This window comes from Stomoxys calcitrans, chromosome 5 (assembly GCF_963082655.1).
Source record: "Stomoxys calcitrans chromosome 5, idStoCalc2.1, whole genome shotgun sequence".
In the NCBI taxonomy this organism is placed as follows: domain Eukaryota; kingdom Metazoa; phylum Arthropoda; class Insecta; order Diptera; family Muscidae; genus Stomoxys; species Stomoxys calcitrans.
Window position 1 is genome coordinate 117,324,054 of NC_081556.1, and position 20,224 is coordinate 117,344,277.

General features: G+C 39.4%; 1 protein-coding gene across 1 annotated transcript in view; it reads right to left on the reverse strand.

Annotated features, from left to right (window-relative positions):
- LOC106082778 (roundabout homolog 2) overlaps window positions 1-20,224 on the reverse strand; it is a 200,444-nt gene that overhangs the window by 119,723 nt on the left and 60,497 nt on the right. The window contains exons 7-9 of the mRNA XM_059369918.1: window positions 17,374-17,651; window positions 16,956-17,157; window positions 13,910-13,992 (exon numbers count right to left, since the gene is read on the reverse strand). Coding sequence (XP_059225901.1) covers window positions 13,910-13,992; window positions 16,956-17,157; window positions 17,374-17,651 — 563 coding nt within the window. The remainder of the gene's footprint in view (window positions 1-13,909; window positions 13,993-16,955; window positions 17,158-17,373; window positions 17,652-20,224) is intronic.

Genomic DNA, 20,224 nt, shown 5'->3' on the forward strand with positions numbered 1-20,224 from the left:
AATCCTGACGAGGCCATCAGAAAAAGTTTTCAGCGGTGGTTTTCGCCTCCTAATGCTGGCAACATTTGTGAAGTACTATGCCATATAAAAACTTCTCTCCAAAGAGGTGTCGCACTGCGGCACACCGTTCGGACTCGGCTATAAAAGGAAGGCCCCTTTTCATTGGGCTTAAACTTGAATCGGACTGCACTCATTGATATGTGAGAAGTTAGCCTCAGTTCCTTAGTGGAATGTTCATGGGCAAAATGTGTATGTTAAAGCTCATGTCTATACAGACAAGCCCACTTCGGTTGACGCATTGTAAGACAACATTGAAGTATTCAGATAACATCCGAAATGTTGGCAAGAGTATGCCAAAATTGGGCTAAGCGGGGTGACCATTTGAGGCTCAGTCACGGCCCACATTTGCATGGAATAATCTTCAAGCGTTAAATTATACGGACCGTACTACCGTTTCAAATAAAGATTTCATCCATTTTTCTTAATTTCTAGCTCTTAAAATATCACTCTTTATAATGTCCAAAAACTCAAATTTTTCTCCTTTATTGGCCGAACAGACATTGCATGTAAAATCTTGGAAATAATTTAAAAATGTCTTTCCTGTTTTTTCCACCGCATTGACCACTGTGCCTCATACAAAGTTGATCAGTTGGTTTTGTATGCAAAATTCAAAGAAACTTCAAAAACGCCATGGACCAGGAGCAAAACGAGGACAAAAATATCATTAATTTCAGTAAAAAGCTGCACTATTTTTCTTGTTTAAAAATAATAATAATTTTTTTGCTCCTGGTCTGAAAAATTTTTCGATACAATTTTTATTTTGTTTTACCTTTTTTTATAGCTTTTGTATAGGCTATGTAACAATCAATGACCGCAACATAACAGATTGGATTTTTTTTATAGACGATGTTGCAGCGAAACTCTTGAAAAAAAAATATGGACCGAATGTTGGATAATTTGTGGCAGCATGGTGTACAGATAGTTACGCATTTCGACAAGCCCAAACCATACAAACAAACAAACCGTAGTAGGGACGGACATACAGACAGATGGACACACTGTTCAGACTTATCAAGTACACTTGTCCGTCCTCATGCACGTATATGATGGTCCAAGAGCCATTACTCAGGCTTCACTTGTTCAAGTGTGGAAGGCAACATTGCCACCATGCCAAAAGTATATTTTGAAAAATATTTTTCCAATAGCCTCCAACAGGAGTCGATGTAAAAAACATCAATCATAACATTTTGTCGATATTATTTTTTTTTTTTTTTGTTTTTGTTTTTAGGCCTTTGGTTTTTGTGTTCATTTCTTTTTTGCTTTTATTTTGCTATTTGTTAAATAATTAATTGATTGCCTTTTGGTTATGGTAATTGAAAGAACGACGATGAGAGCCATCGAAAGCATGCCATATGCAAGGTATCATTCAACTATGCATTTGAACGGATAAACAATGCACAGTGGGGTGCTTCTAAAAGAGGGTGGAAAAAATTAATTTACTTTGAAAAGGATGAGGATATCCTTCTTTGACATCTTATATCATTTCTAGCATAAGTGAAGGTATAGGTTAGTCAGTAGTTAATCGATTATGAGCACCATACAGGCTGAAACTTTGAACGCCGATTTGTGTGGTGTACATCGTCATCACGAGAAGCTCGGTGCCAGGTTGACCGATCTCTGCTCCAACTTTCCCTGATCATGTGCGGTATTAAAAGAAGTTCTATGACTGTGTCTTTTCTCCATCAGTAGAACTCGTTTAGCCTAACCTTGCTGATACAATTCCGAATATAGGCCTCAATCTCAATCTAGTCTGTCAGATCAGAAATCTCAGATTCCGATGCAGTCTAGTCTGGGGATGGTCTCAAATTTCCGGAGACAAGACTTTCTAACTGCAATTCCCCACCATACCTCTTTCCTTTATGTCAGTATTGCTCTTATGATAGCTGTGTACATTAGGTTGGGTCATTTTTGATGGTTCTCATAATCGTTGTCTACGACAAATTCTAAAAAGTTATGCTCAAGAAACCAAACTCCGAAGTCAGCTATTTTTTGGATCTTGATTTTAGACCCGTGGTTTCTTGTGGAAAACTTTATCGTACATTACAGTTCTGATAACCACTCATTATCATTTTTTTTTTTTTGGCATTTACGAATTGACCCACCCTAGTGAACAAGCAATAAATAATTCTTCGTCATTCAGTTTATAACGCCTCGATTTACTGACCTAAGGCTACATGACATGATGGCCATGACATTCTAAGTGTGCCTAGCAATGTCCCACGGTATAAATCCAGTAAGAACAACATTTCGTGCTAGTCTAGTTTATAGAAATGTTGCCTAATATTGTTAAGATTACTATTGTCAGCTCATTCTGTATGCCTCTCCCGTATTTTTTTTTTTTTTTTTTTTTGAGGTGAAATGGCATCTCTGATAATCGACCCCGATATTTTTGAGCCAAACTCATGCTCTACTCACAAATATCTTTCATTCGACTCCCATATTGTCGTGATCCAATAACATGTCCGCTCGCGGGCTTTTGTGGTGGGGCGTTCCCCCTGGAAAATTTATCTCAAATTCAATGGATTTGTGCTTTAAGGTTACTATACTAAAAATAAAGTTCCTTTAGCCTATACTGTATTGTAATATTCCTTGCTATCAGATTCGTATTCCTTTCCCAAAAATGTTTCATTTGAGTAATTACCTCAACATTCTGTATGTCTCTCGGGTAAGATTTTTGGGGATGAGATGGCATCCGAGATAAAAACAATCCCTAACTTTTTAGGTCACTCTCATACTCTACTCCCAAATAACCTTCACTTGAATCCCATATTGGTCCGATCGATCTACATGTCCGCTCGGGGGCTTTTGGGGTGGGGCGTTCCCCCAATAAATTGACCTCAAGTTCATTGGATTTGTGTTTTTAGGGCATCATAGGTTCCTAGTTATATTCCTACGGGAAATGTGTAGTCAATTGCCCCAAATATACCGGCCCTAAACTGGAGAATTAGTTACCTGTCACAGAGCATATTCTACAGGGAATTAACTTAAGATTCTTAATTATTTTATCAAAAGTCGCTTAACTATTGATAAAAATTGCTTATCCGTTTAAAATATTTGCTTACTTATGTTATCTCCCTTAAAAATACTTGCAAAGTATGCTTTTCGAACTGTCCCAGGACCTATCCTACGACGTTGGAATAGTGGCAATTCGTCACCTCAAGCGACTAACCCTTATAAAAATGATAGGTTTTTTCCATGTAAGGGGACGAGAAATGAGGACGGGTGCCTATCACCAGAAAACCTATTCCGTGACAGGCTTGGGACCTGTCCCATTTCCCGTAGGGATATTATATCGCACTCTTCTTTGTGTGGCGAGTAACGTACGATCTTATGCTGCACCGAACTGGACATGGGAAACCTGCAAACATAACAGATGTCAATGGAATACTCCACTCAGCTGACCCAATTGTTTGAAGAAGGCACTCCTTGTCCCGACAGTATAGCAGCGCAATGGCAAACCATTACCCACTCCATGAAAAGAGCAGCAATATTCGTACTTGGGTACCAGCAGCCTCCCCCAAGAAACCCATGATACAACCAGGAGTGACAAAGAGCTACTGAATCCAAGAATACGGCATACAGGGCAACACTACAGTCAGTAGTAACGCGCCACGCAAAGGAGACGTATCGGGAGAAAAGGAGAGTGGAGGAACGTCTCTTCAGCAAGAATATGAGAGAAATGGAGAGATAAGAGTGCGAGCAAATCGAGATGTTCAAGAGCCAGAATGAAGTCCGAAAATTCCACCATCAAACAGATGGCTTTGGTACAGGCACATCCTCCGGCGGAGACAAAGAAAGAGAAAGGAAAGAACACTTTTTCCAGTCGCTGGTATCCGATGATGGTTGCCATGAGTATACAACAGAACAAATCTCTGATGATGGTATAGAATGTGTACCACCTAGTCAAATCGAGATCTACGTAGCAATAATCCGGCTGAAAAACAATAAGGCAGCAGGAGACGATGGGTTACCGGTTGAACTGTTTAAGACCAGAGACGACACGCTGATAAGCCATTTGCATATGCTTGTCTGTGCAATCTGGCTACAAGAACGCATACCCGAAGATGCGAACCTCGGCATACTATGTCTCAAACAGAAGAAAGGGGACAACACGGCATGTGCCAACTACAAAAGAATAAGTGAAATAAATGCAAAAAATCTAGGGTGTGCCTTGTAAAGTGCATTTTTCCCGCCTATAAATCCGAGCAGATAAAGAAAATGGAGAAAGTTCGGAGCTATAACTTTCCGATAGTCAGCAAGTTTATCTACCTCGGCACCGCCGTAACCGAAACAAATGATACAAGTTTTGAAATAAAACGTTATAAGAAAATCCTTCCTGCTAAAATTGGAGAGAATAGGATGAACGGATGAACATATGTAAGGGAGCTATATCTTAATCTGAACCGATTTGAAACACATATTTCTCAAAATTGGACAAACATATGTAAGGGAGCTATATCTAAATCTGAACCGATTTGGAGCACATTTCTATGATATTGTGGTAGTTGTCGAAGAAAGCGTTGTACATTGATTTGGCAAGATTGGTCAATAAATGCGATTGCAGTGGCTCTAAAAGTGAAAATCGAACCGATTTCCATGAAAGTCACCAGTAATGTCGGAAGTCTAGAGAAAACCCTTCCTTCTAAATTTGGAGAGAATCGGTTAAATAACCATTTTATTGCAATATTACTGCTAATCGGACGAACATATATATGAGAGCTATATCCAAATCTGAACCGATATTTTCCAATTTCAATAGGATTCGTCTCTAGGCCAAAAAACATTCCTGTACAACATTTTTAGAGGGTCGAACGAAAATTGCGACCTGTACTTTGTACACAAAACAGACCGACGGACATAGCTAAATCGAATCAGAAGGTGATCCTGAGTCGATCGGATACATAGGCTATATAATTTTTTGATATCGGAATGGGGGCGGACCCTCCCCTTTACCACAAAAGTACTACCCAAAAATAAAAGTGGACCGATCGGGACAATATGGTACTCAAATGAAAGGTATTCAGGAGTAGAGTACGAATTTCATATTAAAAATTGAGTCAAAGTAACTGGGGACCGCCCCAAACCCAAAAACCACCCTAAAATAGTTTTTTTTTTTTTTTGGACGATCATGACAATATGGGACTCAAATGAAAGTTATTCGGGAGTAGATTGCGAATATGGTCAGGAAGGACAAATAGGCTATATAATTTTTTGATTCCGAAAGGGGGAGGACCCTCCCCCCTATGCCAAAAATACAACCCAAAATCCAAAGAGGACCGATTGGGACAATATGGGTATCAAATTAAAGGTATTGGAAAATAGAATACAAATATGGTTTCAAAATTTGGGTCTAAGTACCCATCGGGCCGCTCCAACCCCAAAATTCCCCCAAACACATATATTGGACGTTCATGTCAATATGGGCCTCAAATGAAAAGTATTCGGGAGTTGATTACAAATCTGGCATACAAAATCAGATCGAAGTTAGGAGGTCACCCTACCCCCCAAAAACGCCTTAAAGGGGCATATGGCACATCATGTCTATATGGGACTCGGTTTTTATACCCACCACCATAAGATGGGGGGTATACTAATTTCGTCATTCTGTTTGTAACTACTCGAAATATTCGTCTGAGACCCCATAAAGTATATATATTCTTGATCGTCGTGACATTTTATGTCGATCTAGCCATGTCCGTCCGTCTGTCCGTCCGTCCGTCCGTCCGTCCGTCCGTCCGTCTGTTGAAAGCACGCTAACTTCCGAAGGAGTAAAGCTAGCCGTTTGAAATTTTGCACAAATACTTCTTATTAGTGTAGGTCGGTTGGTATTGTAAATGGGCCATATCGGTCCATGTTTTGATATAGCTGCCATATAAACCGATCTTGGGTTTTGACTTCTTGAGCCTCTAGAGTGCGCAATTCTTATCCGATTGGAATGAAATTTTGCACGACGTGTTTTGTTATTATATCCAACAACTGTGCCAAGTATGGTTCAAATCGGCCCATAACCTGATATAGCTGCCATATAAATCTATCTTGGGTCTTGACTTCTTGAGCCTCTAGAGGGCGCAATTCTTATCCGAATGGAATGGAATTTCGCACGACGTGTTTTGTTATGATACCCAACAACTGTGCCAAGTATGGTTTAAATCGGTTCATAACCTGATATAGCTGCCATATAAACCGATCTTGGGTCTTGACTTCTTGAGCCTCTAGAGGGAACAATTCTTAACCGATTTGAATGAATTTTTGCCCGAAGTATTTCGTTTCGATATCCAACAACTGTGCCAAGTATGGTTGAAATCGGTCCATAACCTGATATAGCTGTCATATAAACAGATCTGGGGATTTGACTTCTTGAGCTTTTAGAGGGCGCAATTCCTATCCGATTTGGCTGAAATTTTACATGACGTATTTTATTTTTACTTTCAACAACTGTGTCAAATAAGGTTCAAATCGGTTCATAACCTGATATAGCTTCCATATAAACCGATCTGGGATCTTGACTTCTTGACCCCTAGAGGTCGCAATTATTATCCGATATGCCTGAAATTTTGTACGATGGATCCTCTCATGACCATCAACAAACGTGTTTATTATGGTCTGAATCGGTCTATAGCCCGATACAGATCCCATATAAATCGTTCTCTCTATTTTACTTCGTGAGCCCCAATGGACCCAATTCTTATACGAATTGGCTGAAATTTTACACAGGTCTCCAACATATAATTTAATTGTGGTCCGAACCGGACCATATCTTAATATCGCTCTAATAGCAGAGCAAATCTTTTCTTATATCCTTTTTTTGCCTAAGAAGAGATGCCGGGAAAAGAACTCGACAAATGCGATCCATGGTGGAGGGTATATAAGATTCGGCCCGGTCGAACTTAGCACGCTTTTACTTGTTTTGTTTGTTCTGTAGAATCAAAAACGGCTGAAGCGATTTTCTTAAAATTTTCACAAATTGTGTAGTAAACGAATATCGTTTTAAAATTCGGGTTCAAAAACCCAACGGACTTCCCCAACCCAAAAACTCCTCTAAAGGAGGAATTTTTGGCGCTTTTCCTTCCAAAAATAAGTCAAGTAGGTTGATTGACCCATTCTGGCAATATGGGACTCAAATGAAAGGTATTTGGGAGTAGAAAACGAATTTGATATCCAATTTTGGAGCCAAGTGTTTGGGGATACGCCCTAAAGCACCTCCTAAACTGAACTTAATCTCCGATTATGGCAATATGGAGCTCAAATCAACGATATTTGGGAATAAAGAACGAATTTGAAATCTATTTCCAGGGCAAAGTGCCGGTAGCCTCCCCAGCGCCAAAACACCCTCCAAGCAGTTCATATTTTCCGACCATGGCAATATGGAGCTCACATTAAATGGATTTGGGAGTGCAGCCAGATTTGATATCCATATTTGAGTCGAAATGTCTGAGTGGCATCCCTCTCTTAAAAAGATATTCCCATTACCCTAATTTTCAAATACGTAAGATCTCGGAGATTGGTAATGCGATTCGTTCGAAATTTTTTTGCACTCTGACAGTCACCAAAGACAAAACATGGTTTCTATTGTTGGGGTCGGATGCCTGGGGGCCGTCCAAATCCCGCCAAATGGGTATATAGACCAATCACGGCAATATAGAGCTCAAACAAAAGGTGCTTGAGAGTAAAAAAAACAAATTTGATATCCAATTGAAGAGCCATATGTTTGGGGAACTGCCCCACCCGAAAACACCTCCCTATTATATAAATGCTCTTTGATGATTAAATTGGTTGATTTTCGGGACAAAGTCCCTGGGGTTAATCCGACCCTCAAACAGCATTTATTTACCGATCATGCCATTAAGGGGCTCATATAAAATGTACCTGAAACTAGAGCACGAAGTGCATATTTACATTAAGGACCAAATGTCTCTCTAAACCGGAAATATTTACCTTACGATAATATAGGACTCAAAATGAAGGTATTTGGGAATGGAGTAATAATTTGCAAAATTTGTCAAAATTTGTACCAATGAAAGCTTTCCGATTCAAGTTTAAACTCAATGATAAGGGAATTTTTTTTAATGCCGAGTCCGATTGGCGTGCTGCAGTGCGACATCTCTTTGGGGAGGGTTTTTTTATATGGACATGCATGACAAGTGGCGGCAGCATTAAGAGGGGATCTTCAACGCTTTAAATTTTGTCCGATGTTATCGCCAGGATTTGAATGCAGGCGTTCAGCGTTAAAGGCGGACAGAGGCTACAGTAGCACGAATTCGATTTACACATTCAGGGCGAAGTGATATTTGAGAATTAAAGAAGGCGCAGCGGAGCGGTCCCGGATCGGCTAGTATATGATAAAAACTAGCAATAATTTGCCTTAACTACAACTCCTACCTTTCTTTGTTATAAGATTAGGCCAGGCTGAATTTACCAAGTTTTTACAGGTTTTTTCATTTATTAAAAACATATCACTGTGCCAAGTTTTAAGATCGTTATTGTGTTTGGTCTTTTCTATAAATTTAATATAAACATTTTACCTCTTATAGGCCAAATGTCATAAATTATTTATGGAAAATTTTGATGAATGTTGCCATTTCCAACAGGGTTGCTAAATATATGTACACTATGTCTGTGACAGTGTACGAGTATATGAAGTAGCAATGAAAGGCTTAACTCATCCCCAGAAAATGTAACACTTTACCAAGCTTAAAATGCTTTGACTTCTCTCCTGCATGAGGTGGAGAGGTGGGAGATGTTAAAAAAACCCTGCCGCACAGATTTCCTTTCAAGTCAACCGCCCACTTTTGGGGGTTTTTGCTTATTTAAACACTTATTAATTATTCTGTTGTTTCTTTGGTGCTTCATTAAATTTTCTGATTGAATCCAGTCAACCAACCAGCCATACAAAAAAAAAAAAAACAAGCCATGCAGCTATGCAGCCTGTCTGGGCTGAGCTCCTTCAATGTTGGTGGGCCGGCCCACACACATTTGTGGGCAAATATTTTCATATGTAACCACCAACGAACAAAAGGCCGCCATGGTACAACGTCTCATTTGACCATTGAATTGATGATATATTTATTACAATTTTTCAGCTTTTACAAAAAATTAACTTAATTAATATGCAGATACACGTTTCGAAACAAACAAGGCTTTTAAACATTGCCATGGTTTTCATTAACCCTAGAACTTCTTGAAAGTGTGGTGGAAAACAAAAAATTCCAATCACAATAAATGTTTTGCAAGAAAATATTTACCAACCAACTGATGGGCAGACCATAGCCAAGTTTATTATGACCACGACAATGGTGATGATGATGATGATGATGATGAGGTCTTGGAGAATTTTTTCTTTCCCATCATCAACACTTGAAATTGCTGGGGCTTATGGTTGTTGGTTGGAAGAAATTTCAGGTAGCTCATTGAATGGAAAATTTTCATTTAATGAGTTGGCACTTTTTTTTTTTTGTTTTGGGGTCAATTGGGGTAATTACAAAATTTATGGCAGGGAGTCATTTAAGTTTTTCTATAAGTTTTGTGACTTCCAGAGTATCTTGTTTTTGTCTTTCTTGTCTTAGCATTTGGTCTATGTATTCTATCAATGATCGAAAAGTTCAATTGCTGTGGCTTTTTTTATGGCTATCAAATAGATATGGAAGACTTAACCAATTTATATGCAAATTTTGGGTTAGTACTGAAATTCAAATGATTTTGAATGTAGGAAATTTTACAGACAGACAGGGAGACATTGGAGTATAATAAAATTATAGAAAAATAAAAAAAAATTAAGTGAAAAAAAACAATAGAATAAAAACGCTGAAATAGGCCCTCCCTGTTCCGCCGATATTAGTACACAATAAGTAAGAGCGTGGTAAGTTCGGCCAGGCCGAATCTTATATACGCTCCACCATGAAACGCGTTTGTCGAGTTCTTTAAGCGTTATCTCTTTATACCCTACACCACTACTGTGGTTCAGGGTATTATAACTTAGTGAATTTGTTTGTAACACCCAAAAGGAAGAGAGATAGATCCATTGATAAGTATGCCGATCGACTCAGAATCACTTTCTGATTCCATTTAGCTATGTCCGTCTGTCTGTCCGTCTGTCCGTCCGTCTGTCTGTCCGTCCGTCTGTCTGTCCGTCTGTCCATGTTAATTTGTGTACAAAGTACAGGTCGCAGTTTATATCCGATCGTCTTCAAATTTGGTACAGGCCTATTTTTCGCCCTAGAGACGAAGCCTATTGAAATTGGAAAAAAACGGTTCAGATCTGGATATAGCTCCCATATATATGTTTGTCCGATTTTCCATAATAATGCAATAAAATGGTCATTTGTTAACCGATTCTCTCGAAATTTGGCAGGAAGGATTTTTTTACGACTCTCGATATTACTGGTGAATTTCATGGAAATCGGTTCAGATTTATATATAGCTTTCATATATATATATCGCCCGATTTTAACTTCTAGAGTCACTGCAAGCGCATTTGTTGACTCATCTTGCCAAAAATTTGTAAAACGCTTTCCTCGACGACTGCCACAGAATCTGAGGAGTTTGCTCGAAATCGGTTCACATTTAGTTATTGCTCTCATATATATGTTCGTCCGATTTTTAAAAATATTTCAGTAAAATGGTCATTTGTTAAGCGATTCTCTCGAAATTTGGCAGGAAGGATTTTTTTACGACTCTCGATATTACTGGTGAATTTCATGGAAATCGGTGCAGATTTAGATATAGCTTATATATATATATATCGCCCGATTTTAACTTCTAGAGTCACAGCAAGCGCATTTGTTGACTCATCTTGCCAAAAATGTGTAAAACGCTTTCCTCGATGACTGCCACAGTATCTGAGGAGTTTGCTCGAAATCGGTTCAGATTTAGGTATAGCTCTCACATATATGTTCGTCCGATTTTTTAAAATATTTCAGTAAAATGGTCATTTGTTAAGCGATTCTCTCGAAATTTGGCAGGAAGGATTTTTTTACGACTCTCGATATTACTGGTGAATTTCATAGAAATCGGCCCAGATTAAGATATAGCTGTCATATATGTATATCGCCAGATTTTCACCCCAAGAGTCACTGCAAGCGCATTGTTTGACCAATCTTGCCAACATTTTGCACAACGCTTTTCTCGACGACTACCACATTATCTGAGAAGATTGCTCCACATCGGTTCATAATTAGATATAGCTCCCATATATATGTTCGTCAGATTTTGGATAATTTGCCATAATGTTGTCATTTGTCAACCGTAGGTTTTACAGTTTGAACATATTTGCTCGTTGAGGTCCATCAAAATTGGTTCAGAAGTGGATATAGATCCCTCATTGTACTTATAGGTTAGGTGTAGTGTATTATACAGTCGGCACCGTCCGACTTTTGCCCTTCCTTACTGGTTTTAGTCTAACAAAGAATAATGAATCAGAACTGTTATGCCATTGGATTGAATGCTGAATATTGTAGATGCCATTGCTTCACTCCATTCGGACAAGAATTGCGCCTTGTAGGGGCTAAAGAAGCAAAAAAGATCGATTCAGACCATATTGGACACGTATATTGAAGGTAATGGGAGAAGACGTGGTACAAATTTCTGCCAAGTCGGATAAGAATTGCGCCCTCTAGTGGCTCAAAAAGTCAAGATCCAAGATCGGTTTATATGGCAGCTATACCAGGTTATGCACCGACCATACTTAGCACAGTTTTTGGAAGTGATACCAAAACACCACGTACAAAGTTTCAGCCAAATCGGACGATAATTGCGCCCTCTAGAGGCTCAAGAAGTCAAAACCCAAGATCGGTATATATGGCAGCTATACCGGGTTGTAGACCGATTTCGACCATACTAAGCACAGTCATTGCAAGTGATACCACAACACCAAGCGCAAAGTTTCAGCCAAATCGGACGATAATTGCGCCCTCTAGAGGCTCAAGAAGTCAAAACCCAAGATCGGTATATATGGCAGCTATACCAGGTTGTAGACCGATTTCGAACATACTTAGCACAGTCATTGGAAGTGATACAAAAACACCACGTGCAAAGTTTCAGCCAAATCGGACGATAATTGCGCCCTCTAGAGGCTCAAGATGTCAAAACCCAAGATCGGTATATATGGCAGCTATACCGGGTTGTAGACCGATTTCGACCATACTTAGCACATTCATTGGAAGTGATACCGAAACACCACGTGCAAAGTTTCAGCCAAATCGGAGATAATTGCGCTATCTAGAGGCTCAAGATGTCAAAACTCAAGATCGGTATATATGGCAGCTATACCGGGTTGTAGACCGATTTCGACCATACTTAGCACAGTTTTTGGAAGTGATACCAAAACACCGCGTGCAAAATTTCAGCCAAATCGGAAGATACTTGCGCCCTCTAGAGGCTCAAGATGTCAAAACTCAAGATCGGTATATATGGCAGCTATACCGGGTTGTAGACCGATACAAAAATGATACAAAAACACCACGTGCAAAGTTTCAGCCAAATCGGACGATAATTGCGCTCTCTAGAGGCTCAAGATGTCAAAACCCAAGATCGGTATATATGACAGCTATACCGGGTTGTAGACCGATTTCGACCATACTTAGCACAGTTATTAGAAGTGGTAACAAAACACCACGAGCCAATCGGATAAGAATTGCCAAATCGGATAAGAATTGCCAAATCGTATAAGAATTGCCAAATCGGATAAGAATTGCCAAATCGGATAAGAATTGCTCCCTCTAGAGGCCTAAGAAGTCAAGACCCAAGATTAGTTTATATGGCAGCTATATCGAAACATGGACCGATATGGCCCATTTACAATCCCAACCGACCTACACTAATAAAAAGTATTTGTGCAAAATTTCAAGCGCCTAACTTTACTCCTTCGGAAGTTAGCGTGCTTTCGACAGACGGACGGACGGACGGACATGGCTAGTTCGACTTAAATTTCATGAGGATCAAGAATATACATACATTATGGGGTCTTAGACGCATATTTCGAAGTATTACAAACAGAATTACGAAATTAGTATACCCCTATCCTATGGCGGAGGGTATAAAAATTGATAAAATTTTCTATACGAAAAAATTTTTCGCTACTTCTATAATTTTTTCCCATGACACTTCGCGTATTCGTTTTGTATTTGAATAATCCAACTAAAGCCTTGCCTTCATGCAAAAGGGAATCGGACACAGTAATCTTAATGAAGAAAAAACGCAACTGCAATAAAATAAAAAGTTATGACCCCAGCAAGGTTCAGGATATTTCTCCATATTTAAAGGCTACACTTCAAATTTAATTATGGTGTAGTGTTAGAACGTTTTGTTCGCCAGAGAACATCATGTAAATAATTTATTTCAAAATTCCCGCTTAAAAAACAAACGAAGAGATTTTATTTGTTGGTTTATGATTTTTTCGAGGATTCAAATTTAATTAGTCAAATGTACACGTAAAGTTTTTTCAGCCTGGCCATTATTTTTATTATTTAATTTTTTTATGTTTTCCAAGTAAGTAACCGCAAAATATATGAAAAACAACAAATGGCGAAACGGAATGCTTAACACAACAGCACCACCACTAACAAAGTGTTGGACGCCGACAAGCGTTAAAAACAAAATGCCAAAAACCGAAAAAAGGATTTATGGCTAATTAAATTTTTTGTAAGCAGAACTGAGAGTATGCACGTCCGCCAACACTTCAGCAACAGTATCGAAAAACCAAGTCCATAAAAATGTTTCATAATTTTGTTTTGTATTTTTTTGTTGGATTTTTAGTTTCACATTTTTACTAATTAATAATAATGTAGTAAAAATGTTGCGTTTCTTTTTGTTTTTAATGTATAGTAGTTGTATAAAGGAATTTTTGTATACATACCGTTAATGTTGCCGACCATGAGGTTTCACCACTTTCTGACGATGCCGTGCAGGTATAGAGACCAGAATCACTCAGTTGTAGATCTGATAAAGGAAAACAAGTAGAATAAGAGAATGTTAGAAATCACTACAAATATTCTCTAAATTAAAAATTTAAAAAAGAAAAAAATGGAACAAGTAAAGGCGTGCTAAGTTCGGCCGGGCCGAATCTTGTATACCCTCCACCATGGGTTGCATTTGTCGAGTTTTTTTCCCGGTATCTCTTTTTAGGCAAGAATGGCTAGGCTCATTCTTTTCTTTTATCCTTTGTTTGCCTAAAAAGAGATACCGGGAAAAAAAAAATTGGAGCTATATCAACTCATGGTGCGATTCGGATCATAATTAAATTGAATGTTGGAGACCATAGTAGAAGTCATTGTGTAAAATTCAGCCAAATTGCGCCCTCTAGGGGCTCTAAAAGTTAAATCCGATCCGACCGATCTCTTTCGGTTAATATGGGATGTATGAGGCTATAGACCGATTCAGACCATATTTGACAAGTATGTTGAAGGTCATAGGAGAAGCCGTTGTACAAAATTTCAGTTAGATTGGATATTAATTGCGCCCTCTAGAGGCTCAAGAAGTCAATATATCACGTTATAGACCGATTTCAACCGTACTTAGCACATTTTTTGGAAGTCATAACAAAACACCTTATGCCAAATTTCAGCTAAATCGGATAAAAATTGCGCCCTCTAGAGGCTCGGGAAGTCTAATCGGAAGATCGGTTTATATGGCAGCGATATCAGGTTATGGACCAATTTGGACCATACTTAACACATCAGTTGGAAGTTATAACAAAACACGTCGTGCAAAACTTCAACCAAATGGGTTGAAGAAGTCAAAGCTTCAAATGGGTTTATATGACCGCTATATCAGGTTATGAGCCAATTTCAACCGCACACAGTACAGTTGTTGGAAATCATAACAAAACACGTCGTACAAAATCTCAGCCAAATCGGGTAGAAATTGCGCCCTCTAGAGGCTCAAGAAGTCAAGATCCCAGATCGGTTTATATGGCAACTATATCAGGTTATGGACCGATTTCAACCGTACTTATCACATTTATTGGAAGTCATAACAAAGCACCTTATGCAAAATTTCAGCTAAATCGGATAGAATTTGCGATCTCTAGAGGCTCAAGAAATCACGATTCCAGATCGGTTTATATGGCAGCTATATCAGGTTATGGACCAATTTGGACCATACTTAACACATTTGTTGGAAGTCATAACAAAACACCTTATGCCAATTTTCAGCTAAATCGGATAAGAATTGCGCCCTCTAGAGGCTCATGAAGTCAAGACCCCAGATCGGTTTAGATGGCAGCTATATCAGGTTATTGACCAATTTCAACCGTACTTAGCACATTTGTTGGAAGTCATAACAAAACACCTTATGCCAAATTTCAGCCAAATCGGATAAGAATTGCACCCTCTAGAGGTTCATGAAGTCAAGACCCCAGACTCCAGCCATATCAGGTTATGGACCGATTTCAACCGCACATGGTACAGTTGTTGGAAATCATAACAAATCACGTCGTGCAAAATTTCATTCCAATCGGAGAAGAACTGCGCCCTCTAGTGGCTCAAGAAATCAAAATCCAAGTTCGGTTTATATGGCAGCTATATCAAAACATGGACCGATATGGGTCATTTACTATCCCAACCGACAAAATCCCAAGATCAGAAAAATATGTTTAGTGATGGTTAGCCCATCAGTAACTTCCGAAACTTCTCTATGAACAAGTGTTGCTCATCAAAATTTCTCTCTGTTTATCTCACTCTGTCGCTCTCTCTATCTCTCTCTCTCTCTCTCTTTCTCTAGTGGCTCAAGAAATCAAGATCCAAGTTCGGTTTATATGGCAGCTACATCAAAACATGGATCGATATGGCCCATTTACAATCCCAACCGACAAAATCCCAAAATCAGAAAAAAATGTTTAGTGATGGTTAGCCCATCAGTAACTTCCGAAACTTCTCTATGAACAAGTGTTGCTCATCAAAATTTCTCTCTGTTTATCTCACTCTGTCGCTCTCTCTATATCTCTCTCTCTCTAGTGATCAAGATCCAAGTTCGGTTTATATGGCAGCTACATCAAAACATGGACCGATATGGCCCATTTACAATCCCAACCGACAAAATCCCAAGATCAGAAAAAAATTTTTAGTGATTGTTAGCCCATCAGTAACTTCCAAATCTTCTCCATGAACAAGTGTTACTCATCAATAATTTCTATCTCTCTCTGTCGCATTCTCGCTATCTCTCTCTAGTGGCTCAAGAAATCAAGTCCCAACTTCGGTTTATATGGCAGCTACACCTAAACATGGACCAATATGGCCCATTTACAATCCCAAGATCAGAAAAAAAATTTTAGTGATAGTTAGCCCATCAGTAACTTCCAAAATTTCTCTATGAACAAGTGTTGCTCACCAAAAATTTCTCTCTCTCTATCACTCTCTCTCTGTCGCTCTCTCTCTCTATCGCTCTCTATCTCTCTCTGTCGCTCTCTCTATATCTCTTTCTGTCGCTCTCTCTCTCTATCTCAATAATTTCTCTCTCTCTCTCTATGTCGCTCTATCTATATATCTCTTTGTCGCTCTCTCTCTATCGCTCTCTCTCTGTTACTCTATCTCTCTCCCTGTCACTCTTTCTCTCCCTGTCGCTCTCTCTCCCTATCTCTTTCAATATTCCAACATCGAGGTGCAAATGTGCCATAAATAATACCGCCCCAAAAATTTTATTTTTATGAGCTTTCTCTTTTTTCGCTTTTCGTTTTTGTTTCAAGGACATTTTTGTCAAACTTTACAACACTTTGAATAGGTTTCATCATATCTGAATTGTTTCATTTCAATTTTCATTATTTCACTTTTGAGAGATTCCTTTTCTCACCTGACACTTGAACAAGCACTTAGATATTCATACATGGAGGTTTTCACATAACAAAATAACTCAACTCATGCCCAACTTTTGGTTATATACATCCATTCCCATAGAGATTCACTTACCTTCGATACGCAGAGATCCACCCTGAGCAATGGTATAACGATTGCCGCTTTGCAAGGTGGTGCCATCACGATACCACTTGACACGGGGTGTTGGATGGCCCGAAGCACGACAGGGTAACATGGCAACACTTCCTTTGGGTAGGGTCTGATTTGAAGGACCAATTTGTATGATGGGTGGCGGGGTATCATCTACAGAGGTAACCTAGGGCAACAATTGAAGTTTGAAATTTGATTAATAAAAAAAGAAGAGAAATTCGCTATGATAAGGAACGGAAAGGAAAGGAGGAGGGTAAAAAATTTCACACATGCCTGGTTGTTTGTCAATACACACAGGTCCTTTGTCAGCTACCATGGCATTTGGTCCTTGGCAACAAGACCACATGAGGAAAGTTGTTTTCTAGCTTGTTTGCTTGCTTACCTGTAAAAATGCCCTTATTGTTGTGGAGTCCACCACACTAAAAGCCGAGCACACATAATAGCCAGCATCGTCCTTTTGCACGCCATTGATTTGCAAAGTACCCTCGAGAGAAACATGCAAGTGTCCATATGAGTTGTTGGGGAACATCAGAGTGCTGGAACCTTCCTTTGTCCAAAAGACCGAGGGTGGTGGATTGCCATCGGCCACACAAGGGAACAAGGCCACACCATTCAAGCCGACTTTTTTATCCTGTGGCTTGACAATGAACGTGGGCGGAGCTGAGGAAGGGAAAGGTACGAAAAAAAAAATACAAAAACAATGCTATTAATTATCAAGAAACTTCGAAAAGGTAATGTCAAGTACAAGTGAAAGAGCATTTGAAAAAAGAATCAAACAAAAGGAAAACAAGGATAAAGGACGAGAGATTAACGCAGCCGACTTTGATATACACTAAATTACAAAATGTCCTATAAATCGGAAAATTTCCCATAAATGGTCAATCTGGACAAAATTTCACACAAACAGAAAATTTAGAGAAATTTTCGATTTAAAGTTACTTTCAAAGAAGTTTAAGCGTGCTAAGTTTGGGCGGGTCAAATCTTGGGTACCCACCACCTGAGATTATGCCTAAAATTTACCCTTATTAAGACAGTTTGTATTTAAGTTACTTTGTAACAATCAAATAGGGTAGGTTGGTTGAGGCTTCTATACTCTCAAGAAGCCATAACGGGGTGCCAATTTCTAAGGGACCTATATCTATTTATAAACCTAACGGGGTATGATTGGTTGTGAGTATTGCAGAACACAAGTGTACTTCGAGTATGCTATAAAGGCCTCTAGGGGCTCAAGTCAAATCAGTGAATCGGTTTACATGGCGGCTTTACAGACAGAATCGGATCAAATTAGCGCAGCCTGGAACGCGATGGATGTGAGCACCACACAGGCTGGAACATTGAGGTCCGATCTGTGTGGTGTTCATTGCTGTCACGAGAAGCTTAGCTGCGAGCTACCGGGCGCGTCCACTGAGTGCGGATAATAGAATGTTCTATATGGAATAGCTGCAACGGCAGTCGCGAACAATCAGTGGTATTGAGCGCAGTGTCTCAGCGAGAGGCCGGGCGACACTGGCTCTTGCACAAGTCTAAGTGCATATGATGCTCAAAATGACAAGGCCTTTAAATAACCAATAGTCACCCTATTCCCGCGGGGACCGACTCTTTAGACCGGAACGAGCTTTCTCACCTACAGGAGATTGACGAGCATCGCCACTACCACATGAAAATGTTGCTACAATAACAACATCTGTCTGTCCGTCTGTGGAAAGCACGCCGACTTTCGAAGGAGTAAAGCTAAAGGCTTGAAATTCTGCAAATAGGCCAAATTGGTCCATGTTTTGTTTTAACCCATCTCCCAATTTGAATTCTAGAGGGCGCAATTCTTATCCAATCCGAAATTTTGCACGTTGCTCATGACTTTGTTATGACTTCCATGACTTTTGTCTATAACCGGCTATAGCTGCCATTTAAAACGATCTCCCGATTAGATTTCTTGAGCCTCTAGAAAGTGAATTTACTCCCCGACTTGATAGAAATTTTCCACAGTGACTTTTTCTATGACCTCTAATATACGTGCCAAATATGGTCTGAAACGGTTTATAACCTGATAAAGCTTCCATATAAGCCCACCTCCCGATTTTACTTCTTGAGCCTTGAGTGAGAGTCCGGGCGGCACTGGCTTTTGCACCAGTACTGAGTGCCTATGATGCTCGATATGACAAGGAGAGTGATTGGCGCCTTTTAATAACCAATGGCCACCCTGTTCACGCGACGATTGGTCCTTTGGACCGGAACGAGCTTTCTCACCTACAGGAGTTTAACGAGGATCGCCACCTTCACATGAAAATGTGGCTACAACAACAACAACAGAATTGGCGCAAATGTTGATAAAAAAGGCCTTGTTCTGCATTTCAGCCAAATCTGATGAAAATTAAGGCTTCTAGGGGCTCAAAAAGGCAAATGCGGGAATGGGTTTATGCCCCCATATAAATATTTATCAGATTATATACAGATACGGATCATACTTGTAGCAGATGTTGGAAGTCATAACAAAAGTCCTTGGGTCAAATTTCGTCGAACTCGAACTCCATAAGTCAAATCCCGGTACCGGTTAATAGGGAGGCTATATCAGTTTATAGACAGATACGGATCATATTTGGCGCAGATGGTGGAAGTCATAACAGAAGTCCTTGTGTCAAATCTGATGAAGATTGAGGCTTCTAGGGGCTCTAGAAGTCAAATCCGGTAGTTGGTCTATATGGGGGTTATATCAGTTTATAGTCAGATCCGGTTTATACTTGGCGCAGATGTTGGAAGTCATAACATAAGTCTTTGTTTCAAAGTTCAGCCAAATAAGAAGAAAATTGAGTCTTCTAGGGGCTCAAGAAGTTAAATCCGGGTATCGATTTATATGGGGTATACCAGGTTATTGTCCGATTCGGATAATACTCCGCAATGATGTGGGAAGTCAGAACAGAAGTCTTTGTGCCAAATTTCAGCGAAATAGAATAAACTGTGGATTTTAGGGGCTCAAAAAGTCAAAACTTGGAATCGGCTTGTATGGGGGCTATATCAGTTTATAGACCAATTCGGATCATATTCGACACAGATGTTGGAAGTCAGAACAGAAGTTTTTGGGCCAAATTTCACCCAAATTGGATAAACTGTGGGTTTAAGGGGCTAATTGATTTGTTTTTGAACAAACAAAATGTGTTCAATAATTGTTTCTAACGTGAATACAAAATCAAGAATGTACGAATTTGACACATTTTGAGGGACAATGATAAAACAAGCTG